At 31.0% G+C, this 15,029-nt stretch overlaps 4 protein-coding genes across 4 annotated transcripts; 3 read left to right on the top strand and 1 right to left on the bottom strand.

Moving 5' to 3' along the window:
- Window positions 1–1,283: 1,283 nt before the first annotated feature.
- LOC107615415 (uncharacterized) lies at window positions 1,284–2,583 on the bottom strand. Its single transcript, XM_088500134.1, has one exon. The coding sequence runs from the start codon at window positions 2,254–2,256 to the stop codon at window positions 1,831–1,833; it is 426 nt and encodes a 141-aa protein (XP_088356260.1). The 5' UTR covers window positions 2,257–2,583; the 3' UTR covers window positions 1,284–1,830.
- A 3,355-nt stretch (window positions 2,584–5,938) lies between these two features.
- LOC107615408 (beta-amyrin 28-monooxygenase-like) lies at window positions 5,939–8,813 on the top strand. Its single transcript, XM_016317474.3, has 4 exons — window positions 5,939–6,480; window positions 7,351–7,778; window positions 7,860–8,047; window positions 8,511–8,813. Exons 1-4 carry the CDS (start codon window positions 5,939–5,941, stop codon window positions 8,811–8,813), a joined length of 1,461 nt encoding a protein of 486 aa, XP_016172960.1.
- A 99-nt stretch (window positions 8,814–8,912) lies between these two features.
- Window positions 8,913–12,729, top strand: LOC107615397 (increased DNA methylation 1-like). Its single transcript, XM_088503239.1, has 3 exons — window positions 8,913–8,929; window positions 10,962–11,206; window positions 11,297–12,729. The coding sequence occupies exons 1-3, from the start codon at window positions 8,913–8,915 to the stop codon at window positions 12,727–12,729; spliced, it is 1,695 nt and encodes a 564-aa protein (XP_088359365.1).
- Window positions 12,730–13,924: 1,195 nt separating this feature from the next.
- Window positions 13,925–14,727, top strand: LOC148578865 (uncharacterized). The gene is made up of 2 exons (XM_088500129.1): window positions 13,925–14,169; window positions 14,251–14,727. Exons 1-2 carry the CDS (start codon window positions 14,011–14,013, stop codon window positions 14,467–14,469), a joined length of 378 nt encoding a protein of 125 aa, XP_088356255.1. The 5' UTR covers window positions 13,925–14,010; the 3' UTR covers window positions 14,470–14,727.
- The last annotated feature ends 302 nt before the right edge of the window (window positions 14,728–15,029 follow it).

Here is a 15,029-nt window from a genome sequence, read left to right as displayed (position 1 = left end):
TCATAACAAACATCATAATAAAAAGACTTTAGTGTATTTTTTCCAAAATAAACTTTCGACATTTTGATTGTTAAAGATTCCACCAATTCAATTCAACCTAATTAAAATTGTAATAAAAAATAGAAGTCTTCCAATAATATATTCTTTTGCACTCCTATAACTCAAACTAAAAACAATTAATTAACAGATAAAAGTACTATTACTTTAGGTTAATTTTATGATATCTATGATTTGATATTTTTTTATAATAAAATTTAAATATTTAAAAATTATTTATTTATATATTTTTTAATTAAATATTAATTTTTAATATTTTTATAATTATTTTTGTCAGATAAATTGAATAACTTTAATTTTTAATCTTACACATTATATCACAAACTCACATACATTATTTATATTATTCACACATCTAATATTTTTTTAAGAGGTCTTATCCACAATTTGGCATTGTCCGAGTTTGAATTCCAATATAATATATCAGAAGACATGCTAGTGTGTCTTTTCAACTAAACTTCAGCTACATATTTTTTTAACAAGTTAAATACCATTTTTTAGATATTATAACAATAATTACTATTTTGTGTCTAAATAAGGGTGACAATGGAGAGTAAAATTTGGAGCCAATCTTAATTTTATTTGTAAATTGAGAATATTCTAACTCAATCTTATTCATTCTTAATCTTCACATAGGATTTTATGGGTTACAAAAAATATGTAATATTATTATATAATTTAATAATAATTTATAAAATTGATTTTTATATAAAAAAATATTAAATTATCAATTAATAATCTTATTTTAGTAATTAAAGATTTTTTGTATTTATTGAGAGGTCTTTGATTTAATATCGAATGAAAACATATTTTTATATAACTATATAACATACATATATAGGGTGTAAGTTAGTCGGATAGAGTTGAGATTTAACTAGCACCCTATCTAACTCACACAAAAATTCTACCAAAATTCTATCTTACCCACTGCTAATCAAATTAATAAATAATAATCCTATCGATCAAGTGGAGTTGGGTTGGATATCCGTAGATAAAGTGCATATTCTCAATATTGTCACCCAAACCATCCCTACAAAATTAGGGTGCTCAATCAATTCTTATTTTTGTGTTATAACGGGCTGAAGCCCAGGTCCTCAATCAAATATATATTTTTTAATCCACTTATTACAACCTTAAATTTATAAATGCCTAAAGACCGAAAAAATTAATTTTATAAACGTCTAAAATAAAATAAACAGTTAAATAAATGAAATGAACATCTTATAAATAAACAACCATTTTTATATTTTGTGCAAATAACATTACTAAGTTTGAGTGAAAATGTAATACTATTAAAGTATACTTCTAATCATTCGCTACAAGAGCATGACGATACAAGAATATCGTCGTCATTTACCAGAGTTTCAGCTATCTGTCCGGTATTGTCTCCATTTCAATATTTGCATTTATATACAAAGTTCTACGCATCATCCAATAGTAACAAAACAAAGCAGTTGAGGAAAAAAAAAATGGTACCAACACATAGCATCATCAACTTCGCACTTTCAGCCTTTTATCCTTTCACTTTTATGCTTTTTATCTAATCCCTGTTTACGTTTTTCATTCCGCTGGCGGATCTCACAATGACGTTATATACAACATTTATGGAATCTAATAATAAAAACGGAAGAAAAGAAAATAAAACCTACTTTAAAAAGCTTCTTGCGGCGGCGATTTGGTTTTGAACCGGTACTACTGCGGCTGCTTAAGCTGCACTGAACTGCAACCAGAAATTATCTTCGGCGTTTTCAGATCTGGATGCTACATTATAGATCAACTAAGAGCGGCGATTTCCACGGTTGCGGATGCGGTCTTGGCCGGGACCGGAGATTCTTTCGGAGGCGGAGACTGCGGTAGCCTCGCTGAGAAACTCCTGAGATCATCGACGGACCTGTCATCGCTTGCTTCATCCTCGAAATTCAAGGCGTAACTGAAAGCGTCGTAGTGGAAATCGGCGGAGTGGCGGCGATGATGGTGATGGTGGCGGCCGATGCGTGCGATGAAGTTGCAGCACTTTTCCTTGATTTGCGGGAAATCGTTGGAGCGGGACTTGCTGTGAAGCGAGGCACTCCGAACAATCCTTGGCTGCACGCGGTGGTGGTGGAGGATTTGAGGGAAGCAACATGATAAACAAAGGGAGGATCTGAGCTTGTGTTTGAGAGAGTGAGGCGATCCTGGACTGGAATCTTCTGCCGCCATGAACGAGAGAGAAATAGAGAGAGAAAGAGAGAATGAATTGTAGTAAATAAGTGAGAGGGGAACTGAAATGACGAGAAAGGGCACGGAGGTTGCGGTGGGTGGTCACGAAAAGGAACGGCCGAAAATGAAACGGGCCTCTGTTAGAAAAGGAGGAGACTAGTTTCGGGAGTATCGCATTATAAGGAAGGGTGTTTGCGTCAATTCAGGGTGGTAAATATCGTAGCAGTTTGTTGCCACTAGTGTGAGTCAGTGCGTACATTGAAAGAGTTGGTGGGTGGTGCATTTGCATAACTGTACTGCTAATGCTAATCAAAAACCAATTATTACTTGGCCCATCTTCCTTTTGGTTTTACTTTCCATTTTCTTTCACATTTACCCTTTATACTTACAGGCATGTTATATTAGTCAGAATTTATTATTTTTAATTAACAATATTTAAAAATATTAAAATAATAAATTTTATTGATTTTTACCTTTTTTTTAATTTAATAGTTTTATATAATTTATTCTTTGCATATATACACTTAATTCCAGCATTATTATGAATTTATGATAATAAAGTCACACAAATAATATTTAATATTGTTATATGCGGTTACATGAATAAAAAGGTAGAAACTTATGGCATTTAATTGTTTTTGTTACATACGAGTTGTTGCCATTATAAAAATAATAGTTTAAATATTTTAATATATATATATATTATATATATTAATTGATATTAGACTGACATCTAATATATAGGTGCATATTACATTTTAGGCACCTACTCAAATGAAGATGTTAAAAACATCTTCTTATGAAGAGTCTTGTGTTAAAAGTGTACTTTATTTGTTTGGCCACACTTTAGAGAAAGATAATACTTTTGAACATATCAAAATCAAACCCTTCAATTCATCATCTAATGATAAAAAAAATACATCTTCACATAAAGACAATTATAACATCTTCATTGTAGTATTCACCTACATTTTATATAGGTGCATCTACGTATGTATATGTTCTAGTGTTTATCTTTCCATGTATGGTTAATCTTCAATATTCATCGTCATATATAAGCGATGCTGACTAAATTATTCCAGGTCAACCAATAATCATCATGTGCTAGTAATTTAAACTTTAAAGTGAAGCAATATCACGTACATTTGAAGAAAAATTAATTGGATCCCGCTAGAGAGACAATGGATTATTTGTACAATGAGCTATTGAGTTATAAAATGAACATCCCCATATTATCTAGAATAACCATCCGAGTACTAGCGATAATAAACATCTTTTCAAAAGTTTAAATTGATTTTGGGGTTCACCAAGGATTGAACTCTTGACCTTTCGGATTTAGCGCTCTAATATCATGTCATGATACCACTCATCCCAAAAGTTTCAACTGATGAGAAAATGTAACACTAATAATTATATCTCTAATACTCACTAAACCTCCATTGTATACATTGTATAAATATTCCATTGGCTACTCATACTTTCCAAATTAAATTGAGTAACAACATTCTCCTAAAATCATGGTACGAGGAGCATATGCATGGATCGGTTTTGCTTTTATTATGACCGTGACTCAGTTGTATCAATCTTCATCGCATTTAATTAGAAATTATATCGGTTCACGCCAGAATAATGATGATTTCTCACAAAGTATCTACAGATCATGACTCCTGCTAATTCTTCTGTTTGAGGGACTCGAAAAAATGATCCTTTCTTATGTGAAGAATAAAATTAAAATAAATTTTATAATAGCTTGATTTTCCAGTAAATATGAACGCAATTTATAATGGTTTGTCCAATTTTCCAGTAAATTGTATCCACGTACGTGCATACAATGATGATGATTGCTTATATATATCAACCCTATAGCAGGTGGAGGTTTCAGGGAAGCCATCCATGACTTTACATTCCAAAAGGATGGAAGGTAGTGATGATTTGAATTGGTGGTTATTGTTACTGGTTGTTTTGGAACGCACATTCAACACATAAGAGAAAAGTAGTTCCCAGAACCAGAGAAATTCGAAGGAAATAATGGACCAGCTTCTTACACTTTTGGCCAGGAAACGAGTATGCGAGGGTAGTAATAATGGTGTTCCTGCACAATTTGCTGAAACGCTTCAAATGGCAAGCTTTGATTATTCCTCATGAGAAGATCGTTGTTGATCCTTCCCCTGTGCCTGCAAATCATCTACCACTTCGTCTTTTTCCTCACAAAGCTGACTAGATCAGACCACCTACCTCTTATAAACAACAAACCATCATGCAATAAATAATGGCCATAATTTCTTTTGGTGTTTAATTCTCTACCTAGACTTGAAGTCGCGTGTGTTTTTGTTTTGTTTTGGTTTTATGAAGGTGGTGGTTGTAATGATACACAACATTTTGTCATGCATTTTGTTTCAGTGCCTTATTATTACGGTAATTTAGTCAAGGGAAAGTACGAGGAGCTAATGAAATATTTGTATAATGTGTACAATGGAGGTTTAGGGAGTATTAGAGATATAACCATTAGTGTTATCTTTTCTCATCAACTAAAACTTTTGGGATGAGTGGTATCATGACATGGTATTAGAGCGCTAGATCCGAAAGGTCCTTGGTGAACCCAAAATCAGTTTATATTCATTTTGTAATTATAAAACTATTAATTTTATATAAAACTAGGTCACTCGGTTGGTTCAATCAGTAAGTCATTGATCAAACCGATTAACCTAGTATAATTAAATAATTAAAAAAATTTAATTATTTTTTTATTATTTTCAAAATTTAATACTTTATTAATTAGTTTATATTATTGTATTATTCTATTATTATAAGTGAAAACTCACATACAATTATTTTTATGTGAAGTTGATATTTAAAAATCACTAGATGATTTAATAAGTTTGACTAAATATCATCTAAATTTTTTCAACTATTAACTTTATATGAAGACGAATGTATGTGAGTTTTTACCTATTATTATATACTACAAGTATTTTTTAAAAAAATAATATTAATAGATATCATATAATCATAAAAAAATAAATTGTGATTAATAAATTTTTTGTTTATCTTTTTAATTTGTATATATTTAATAAAATTTATAGTTAAATAAAATATAAATAATTTTAAAATAAGACTTTAAAAAAAATTGAATATAAGTAAAATAAATTATATATATATATATATATATATATATATATATATATTATAATTTGTCTATATAACAATAAGAAGTATCCCAGTGATATGATTACCTTTCTTGTATTTATGACGGCAACAGTTTGAATCTCTTTTGAAGCGTTCCATTGTATCACCACCTGTGCTCTTCTTATAAGTTAGTCAACTCTTGATCACTCTTAATTACTACCTTCTATGTCACCATAGAACTTTCCAGTAATTATATTCTTCACAAATTCTAATTTATTTTCTTCCCTTATTATTATTATTATTATATCTTTTTACAAATTCTAATGTATTTTCTTCCCTTGCATCCATCTCTTGTATATATTGTTCTCTTGTTTGGTTTTGGAAATTTGCCCAAGAGGACCACAAAGTTTGATATGTGGTGGTTAATTTGCCGAAATGACCAAGTTGTGGTGGTTGCAGGTGGCCCCCACAAGAGGCCTAGCGGCAGTGCAAGTATATAAATAGCCATGGTGACCAAAATACATTGCAACAACATATCCTCCGATCCTCTTAAAATATGTACTTGATCATAATGAACATCCTTCTCTGGGTTTGTTTCCTTTCTCTATTCCTCTTCCTATTCCTCTTGTTCCGTCACGTGTTTCCATTTATCGCTCCGAAATTACCACCAGGGACAATGGGGTACCCCATTATGGGGGAGACCTTGGAGTTCTTGTCGACCGGGTGGAAAGGAGAGCCGGAGAAGTTTGTGTTCGACCGGACGGCAAAGTATTCATCAGAATTGTTCAAGACATCGCTGTTAGGGGAACCAACGGTTGTGATGGGTGGAGCCGAGGGTAACAAGTTGTTATTCTCGAATGAGAACAAGCTGGTGAGGCTGTGGATGCCCGACAATGTGCACAAGTTGTTTCCCTCTTCGTTTCATGACACCAGCTCCAATGGAGATGCTGCCAAGAAGGTCAGAACCATGCTCCCTCAGTTCATAAAGCCTCAAGCACTCCAACGTTACGTTTCTGTCGTCGACTCCATGGCACACACCCACTTTGCTTCCCTTTGGGAACACAACTTTCAAGTCTCTGTATACCCTTTAGTCAAGAGGTGAAACCCTAATCAACATACTTCAATTTTTAGAAATTTCACTTTCGTTTATAGTCACTACTACTCACGTGAATTTCTCTTTGTATAAGGATAATATATTTGGTTGGCAAAATGGATAAAAATACATATAAATTTTTTTATGGTGAACAAATGTATATTCTAATTTTACACAATAATATTAAGTTTTGTTGTCATTTTTATCTTTTTATGGTATGAATAATTTTTTTAACAGTAGTGACTGCCAGATGATGACTTTGTGTGCATTGTGTAATGTAACCTTTTGATGACATATATATAAAAACTAAATGATAAATTATTGAATTTGTTAAATTTGAATAAAAAAATTTACAAGCTACATTACTATTCCTATTTATGAGTTGCAATTCTTTATCCACATTCATTTTTTAGAAAAAGAAAAAGGAGAATGAAAATTTTATGTCACTTGAATTTTTTTTCAATTATTTAAATTTAATAAATTTAATAATTTATCATTTAGTTTTTACTGTGTCATTAAAAAAATTCACATCATACAATGCATAAAGTCATCTGATATTTACTATTGTTGAAAAAGTTTCTCAAATAAAAAGATAAAAATAACAATAAAACTTAATATTAGTGTATTCAGATGACTCATTAAAAAATTAAAATGTATATTTGTCTATCATATAAAAATTTATGTATATTTTTATCTATTATTCCTATTTTGTTAAGTTAGATGATAATTTTGTCTATTGTCTTTATACGAAAATAAGTTAGTATGAGTAGTTACTATTATTTATTCATTATTTAATTTAATAAATGAAATTTGTAGTAATAGAAATGAGTTAATTGAATTTGAAAATGGTGTATGCATTGAGGAGTGTAATATAGGTACACGTTGTTGTTGTCATATCGTTTGTTGGTAAGCATTGAGGAGGAGAAGCACGTAACAAAGCTGGCAAAGCATTTTAAGCATGTGGGTGCAGGGTTGATATCGTTGCCTATTGACTTTCCCGGAACTAACTTCAACAAAGCAATCAAAGCAAGCAAATCGATAAGGAAGGATCTTATAGGAATCATAAGGCAAAGGAAGGTGGATCTAAGTGAAGGGAATGCGTCCCCAACACAAGACATATTGTCTCACATGTTGTTCATGTGCGGCAATAATAAAAATGGAGACTATATGATTGATGAATGGTTAATTGCTGATCAGATGCTTGGACTCTTGTTTGGAAGCTATGACACTGTTAGTTCTACCTGCACTTTAATTGTCAAATACCTTGCTGAGTTCCCTCACATATATGATAGAGTCTATCAAGGTAGTCCATATATCAAGCTTGTATATATGGCAATTATTCTTATTTGTATATAAGATTGTGATGTATGTGGAATTTGTTCAGAGCAAATGGAAATAGGAAAATCAAAATTAGAAGGAGATTTGTTGAATTGGAATGACATCAACAAGATGAGATACTCATGGAACGTAGCTTGTGAAGCTATGAGAATGACTCCTATAGCTCCTGGAGGTTTCAGGGAAGCCCTTCATGACTTTACCTTCAATGGTTTCTCAATTCCAAAAGGATGGAAGGTAACAAGCTAATATCTATCTATATATACATTAAAAGAAAAGTCTAGAGAACCAGTAACTTTGTTAAATTCTGACCAGCATGTAACCAGCAAAGAAAAGTGAGCCATTGGATGAAATCTCACACTCATCTCACACCATTAAAACCATTTGATGGCTACAAATCACAAAGTTGCTGGCCTCCCTAGCATTCCTCTACATTAAAACCCTAACTAGGGTGTACACTCTTATCTTTCCATGCATTTTTCTATAGTTGAATGCTATGGTGCCTAAGACTTGGTACTTAACTTACTAAAAAAAAATAAAAAAAAAATAATATTTAATAAATTTTAAATATTTTATTTTTATTTTTTACATTTTATCTTTTACTTATAAAAGTAAGTTAGGCAATTTAGGCACAACAATAAATGGCACTATAGAATCCACCTTTCCTATATTATAAGATTGATGTGATTTATGTATGTAGTTGTTTTGGAGTGCAAATTCAACACATAAGAGTGCAAAGTATTTTCCGGAGCCAGAGAAATTTGATCCAAGTAGATTCGAAGGAAATGGACCAGCTCCCTACACATTTGTGCCATTCGGTGGAGGACCAAGAATGTGCCCAGGAAACGAGTATGCACGCCTAGTCATAATGGTTTTCGTCCACAATTTGGTGAAACGCTTCAAATGGAAAATGTTGATTCCTCATGAGAAAATTGTCATTGATCCATTCCCCATGCCTACAAACAACCTCCCAGTTCGCCTTTATCCTCACAATCCCTACTAAATTAATTATTAGATATAAGTAAACCTTTTGTTTTTTCATTTTTAGTACAATAAAACAAGAACCTGCTACTGTGATTGGTCATCCTCGTACTCTGTAATAATGCAGTTCGGGCCAATGTGAACAAATACCATTGAGCTATAAAGTTAGAGCGATTCAAACATTTGGGCTTAAATACAATAAAACAAATTATGGAGTCCGAATGAATAAACTGAAAACGAAAAAAAAACAATGACAACATGATCAAAAATAAAATCTTGGTGTTAACAAAAGAGAGAATTTCGAGTGTTTCGTCTGGATCTACCGACAGGAATCAATTGTGTTTTTTAAAAAAATTAATATTAATTAATTTTTTATTAAAAAAAAACGATTTTACTGATTTACTTTTTGTTTATTAATTTTATCAATTTCTTTTACGGATATTATATAACTAACTTTTTGTTTGAATTGATCCAAAAATTGGCCGACTTTATTAAGTGTGTTGTTCTTCTTGTAGATTCGGCACAATACCCAATCATCAAGCTGCACAAAATCATCCAAATCAAATTAGCCAAATTTTATCAAAATAATCTTCCTCGTATCTAAACAAATTAATAAGTAACTAATATGTGTTTACATATAATTAAACATCGCATAAAATTTACAAGTTATCAATAATAAAAAAGGTAAAAATTAAAAAATTAACTATTAATATTAGTTTATAAATATGTATATATTTTATATGATGATGGATTGTTAGTGTATATTTAATATGGATGATAAAAAATAATTGACATACTCTTAGAGAGTTTTTTTTGTTACCCAAGTCACAACCAAGAGGCCTATTGTTAGGTTTGTTATCAGCAAATCTATACTCATGCATGATTCAATTTGTCTTTATCCCTCAATAAAATTTTTTTATTATACTCTCTTTATGTACTCTTTTCGTTTTATTACTTGAAACAATATTACTGACTCGTAAACTTTTTCCTGAGATCAGAATTAAAGGAGAAAATTGTTCTCGTGCAGTGGTGGAATAATACATAATATATCTAAATATAAAATTATTTTTATTTTCTATAAAAAGAATATTTTACAAAAATATTATTAATTTTTTTAAAAAAAATAACGTCCAAATAAATCTTAAATATGTTTCACAATAAAATACAATATGAGTACTTTATTTATCTTTTTAATTTTTTTTAATATGACAAAATATTTTTATTTAGTATATTAAAACAATTTAGTATAGTTAAAGGATAGTAATATTATATTTAAATTTGATTAGAATTTTTATTATTAGTTTTAACATTTGTATTGAGCAAATCATTTTATTTTAGTTCAAATTTAAAAATAGTGGGTCTGAATGTGGAGCATGAGAGATGTCTTGGGTCCACGAACAAGAAACAATGGTTTAAAATTTAATATTAACTAACTTTTTAATATATATATAAAATATAATTATTTAAAATAAAAAATTATTATTAATAATCTTTTGCAAAAACAAACCGATTTTACTGATTTGCTTTCTCTTTATTAATTTACCTTTTTTTTAACCGATATTGTATAACTAAATTTTTATTTGAATTCATCAAAAAAAATTGAGTGACTTTAATTTCATGAAAACTAAGTTGAACTCGATTTAAAAAATAATGTGTTAGACAAAATTTAATTTTTATAAAAAAATAATTAATTATATGATAATATTTTTATATATAATATTTATATTTATTTTAATTAAATTAGATCATCTGACAGTTTAAATTTTTTGATGACCAGGAGTCAACGACCTCAAAAAAAAAAAAACAAAAAGAGCTACAAAAAAAACAAAAAAAAAATTACTCAAGATCTTCTTAGACAAAGATTCCATACAATCAAAATCTAAAACTAAAGTAATATCTGGAGGAGCAGTATCAAAAATATACCAGCCCAAAGATAGATTTTGTCATTTTTTTGCTAATAAATAGAATAAGCTAGAAGAAAATATAAGAAAGATATCTTACGCTCAACAGAATATACAAATTTAATTATAATTATAATTTTTATTTTATTTTATTTTTATCTTATCTTTTTACATTTATCTTTCATAAGCCAATATTCTATATATACTTAATTTTACCTTTATAGTTTACAATTTTCAATCCATCAATAATCAATAAAATTTATTTATAGTACTCTTTATTTACTCTGTCCCTTTTTATTACTTAAAACAATGTCACTGACTCGTAAACCCCCTCCTGATATCAGAATTAAAGGAGAGAATTGCCCTGGTGCTGTGGAATGGTACCAATCAAAGGATCAAAGACACGATTTTGACCTGAGGTTGAAGGCGAAGAAACACCTCGTTTCGTTGGGTTGGACCCTTTCTTATTGCGACAAGAAAACTCGCTGGGAACTTCGTTACAAATCCCCTTCTGGTAAGACCTATATTTCTCTCAGAACTGCATGCAAAGCCTGCATTGAAGAGAAAAAGAAAGATTCTTCATCTAGTTCCAATTCATTGCAAGGATCACCATCTTCTGCTGAACAACCAACGAGTTCCAAGGTAACCGGTGGTAGGCCTCGGAGACGCAAGAAACCGAGTGACGATGAAGATTGGACTCTTCCGGAGACGCAAGTATCCAATTTAGTAAGTCCTCGTTCTGGTGAAAGTCCTAATGCTGCAAGAAAAGTAAGGAGACGGAGTTCTTCTGATAATCGGAATCCAAGAACGATTCTTTCTTGGCTGATGGACAACAATGTGGTGGCGCAGGAGGCGTGGGTTTTCTGCCGTGGAGAATTGGTGAAGAGAGGGAAGCTGTTTCGTTCTGGTATTTTCTGCCATTGTTGTGATTCTTTATACACACTCTCTCAATTCCAGGCTCATGCCGGTTGCAAAGGTCAACCTCCCTCTGCTAGTATCTTCTTGGAACAAGATAAAAGGTCTTTGTTGGATTGCCAAAAACAAGCATTGATGATGATCAAGGCTAACAACAATGGGGATAATGATCATCATCATGAAAATGATTCCATTTGTTCAATTTGTCTCCAGGGGGGTTTCATTCTTCTCTGTGATCACTGTCCGGCGTCATTCCACGCCGAATGTATTGGCCTTGATCATGTTCCCCCTGGTGATTGGTTCTGCCCTTCATGCTCTTGCAGAATTTGCAACCGTCCCAAATGCATAGAAGATTCTTGTAGAGAGGAAAGTCATTCGGCTAACAATTTTATAGCTTGTTATCAGTGTCAACGCAGATTCCACATTGGATGTTTAGCTTCTAGAGGCTTTGCTTTTCTGAACATGGAAACCGATTGGTTTTGCAATGAAGATTGTCACAAGATATTTTTGACACTGAATAACATGTTGGGAAAACCAATTCCTGTGGGTGATGGTAATCTAACTTGGACATTGTTGACGAGCCTCAAGAAAAGCACTAATGACAATGATGACGATGGAACCATTACTGAAATGGAGAGCAAGCTAAATGTCGCACTTGGAATAATTCATGAGTGTTTTGAGCCCATCATAGATCCTGTATTTGGAAGAGACTTTGCTGCAGATATTATGTTCAGCAGATATTCATTGCTGCCACGTATGAACTTTACAGGGTTCTACACTGTGATTCTAGAGAGGAATGATGAGGTGATCTCTGTTGCAAACACAAGGATTTATGGCCAAAAGCTTGCAGAAGTGCCGCTTGTCGCGACCAGGGACCAGTATCGAAACCGGGGAATGTGTCGAATTCTGATGGATCAGCTTGAGAAGCTGTTGGTTAAGTTGGGTGTTGAGAGGTTGCTATTGCCTGCTGCTCCTTATTTAGTAGAAACTTGGACAAACTCATTTGGATTTGCAAAAATGACACACTCAGATCAGTATTACTGTGTAGGCTATCCTCTTGCAAATTTTCAAGACACAACATTGTGCCACAAATCATTGAAGCAACCTTTGATGCTGTATTGAGGTCTAAAACGATTGCATGGAGTTGGAAGTAGTGACCATGGTGTATGTTTAGTATTGCTTGCTGCATTCACTTTTTATATCTGATTCGCAGTGTGTTTTGTCAAATCCATTTGCTATTATATATGCTGTTTTCGCTTAGGAAAAATATAGGTAAACAATAAAAATATTAAACAATGTAAATAATAGATATATTGGATGTTCATTTTATTAGTGTACAAATAATTATTTTAATATTAAAATTTAAAAGATTAATTTGGAGGTGTAGTGTGTTTTTATTTGATTCGTAGTTGTTCATATTATTTAACAAACTCATTGTACCTAGCATTCCCCTTTCGCTTATTAGTAAACAAGTTACAACCTTAGGTTGATTGCATATTTGGGGTCTCTTTTTATCTTCTATTTTCCTTTACTCCTTTACTGTATCCAACACACATTAAGGGTTCATATAACGTTGTTGTATAAAATTCTTTGGATTGACAATTACCGAACTTTTTTTTAATATCATGACAAGAAAAGTGTAAACAAAAGAGAGAATTTCGAGTGTCTCGTCTGGGTCCACGATTGTTTTTTTATTTTACTGATTTACTTTTTGTTTATTAATTTTATCAGTTTCTTTTACCCATATTTTATAATTAACTTTTTGTTTGAATTCATTGAAAAATTGGCCGACTTTAATTTTGTAAAAACTAAATTGAACTCCATTTAAGAAACGATCCAAGTAAAATAAGACAGTAAAAAATACAAGAAAGAAAAGATCTAGATATCTTAATGTAATCTAATACAAATGGATGACTATCCATATAACAAAGCTGACAATAATGAAAAGTTGTTAAATATTTTAATAAATTTAATTAAAATAATTAATATATTAAAATATTTATTAATCAAGGTAAAAAAATGTAATATCTTATTTATTATTTTTACATAAAATATTTTAAAAGATTTACGTACCTTTCATAATGTTCTGGAATTAATTTGTTAATCGATATTTGTTAGGATATCTAAAAAAATTATTAAAAAGGTAAATTAAAAAAAATTAAACACAGTAAATTTGACTGGCCCCATGTTTAACATAATTTGAATCCGAAATTTCGAGGATGGTTCTTAATTGGTAGCCTTCGGCGAATCTTCACCAGTTTTCATGTATTTTAATTAAAAAAAAATATCCTTTTCTGTGGGCTATGCTGTATTTTGACAATACAACAGTTAAATAAGGGATTAAATACACACAGATTCTTGTTAGCTTGGCTTCATTCTCAGATTCTGTATCAATCTCCTATAATGGCTGGAATGCTTCCTGGAGTTGAATGTGCTCGAAGGAGACGCTTGCATAGTAACGCTGTTGAAGACAATTATTCAACAAGGCACTCTTTCTCTTTGTATTACACAACCAATTTCAAATCTCTCATGTTACCTTCATCACTCCCCTCAATTTCACCGGTAGTTGTTCTTTCTTTACTTGATTATACTTTTTGATAATGGAAATCGATGCATTCTAATATATATATTTTTTTTCTATAGAAAGAAAATAAAAGAAAAGCGTTAAAGCATGAGGATCTAGATGAGGATATGGGAGGAGCAGCCAGAGAAGCTAAACAAAAATTGGATGACAAGTTCAGACAACAACGAAAACTAGAAACACCAAAGAATAAGAGGAAAAGACCATTTTGGTGGTTCCTTATAGCTTATGTCTCCTGCAAACTCCAACACACTTCTTCCATCTTGCAACCCAATCACTAATCACACCACATGCTAGACTACACCTCCCTTCACTTTTATATTTTTTAAATCTCTATATACAACTATTTTAAATTTTTTTATATATAGATCTTGTACAATTTATTTTTCAGCATTAACCTTTTTTTTTTTAATTTTATTTTCTTTCAAATGATATATTAGATAAATATTCTAGTATCCATTCCTTGATGTATTTGTCTTCTCAGTTCTGTATATAGAGTTTTGTCAATTAGAAGAGTTGATCATGGAAGTTGACAACAATGCTATAACTTTTATTATTGAATTTTTAGTATTCAATTGTAGGATTACAGTTTTAGATTGAGGTTGGGATGTTTGATTTTGCTATTGACTCTTTCAAAATACAACTCGCAAAATTAAACTACTAATAAATTTAATTTAAAGATTAACTCCTCCTTTTTTCATATATATATATATATATATATATATATATATATTAGGATAAAATTTATTTTTTATCCCTAAAGTTTGGTAAAAATTTTAAAAATATTTTTAAGTTTTATTTTGTTTTAATTTTGTCCCAAAAATTTTCAATTTGCATCAAA

The sequence above is a fragment of the Arachis ipaensis genome, chromosome B1 (assembly GCF_059453495.1).
Source record: "Arachis ipaensis isolate K30076 ecotype BB chromosome B1, ASM5945349v1, whole genome shotgun sequence".
Classification (NCBI taxonomy): Eukaryota; Viridiplantae; Streptophyta; class Magnoliopsida; order Fabales; family Fabaceae; genus Arachis; species Arachis ipaensis.
Note: the sequence above shows the minus strand (reverse complement) of the source record. Positions and strands in the feature narration are given on the sequence as shown.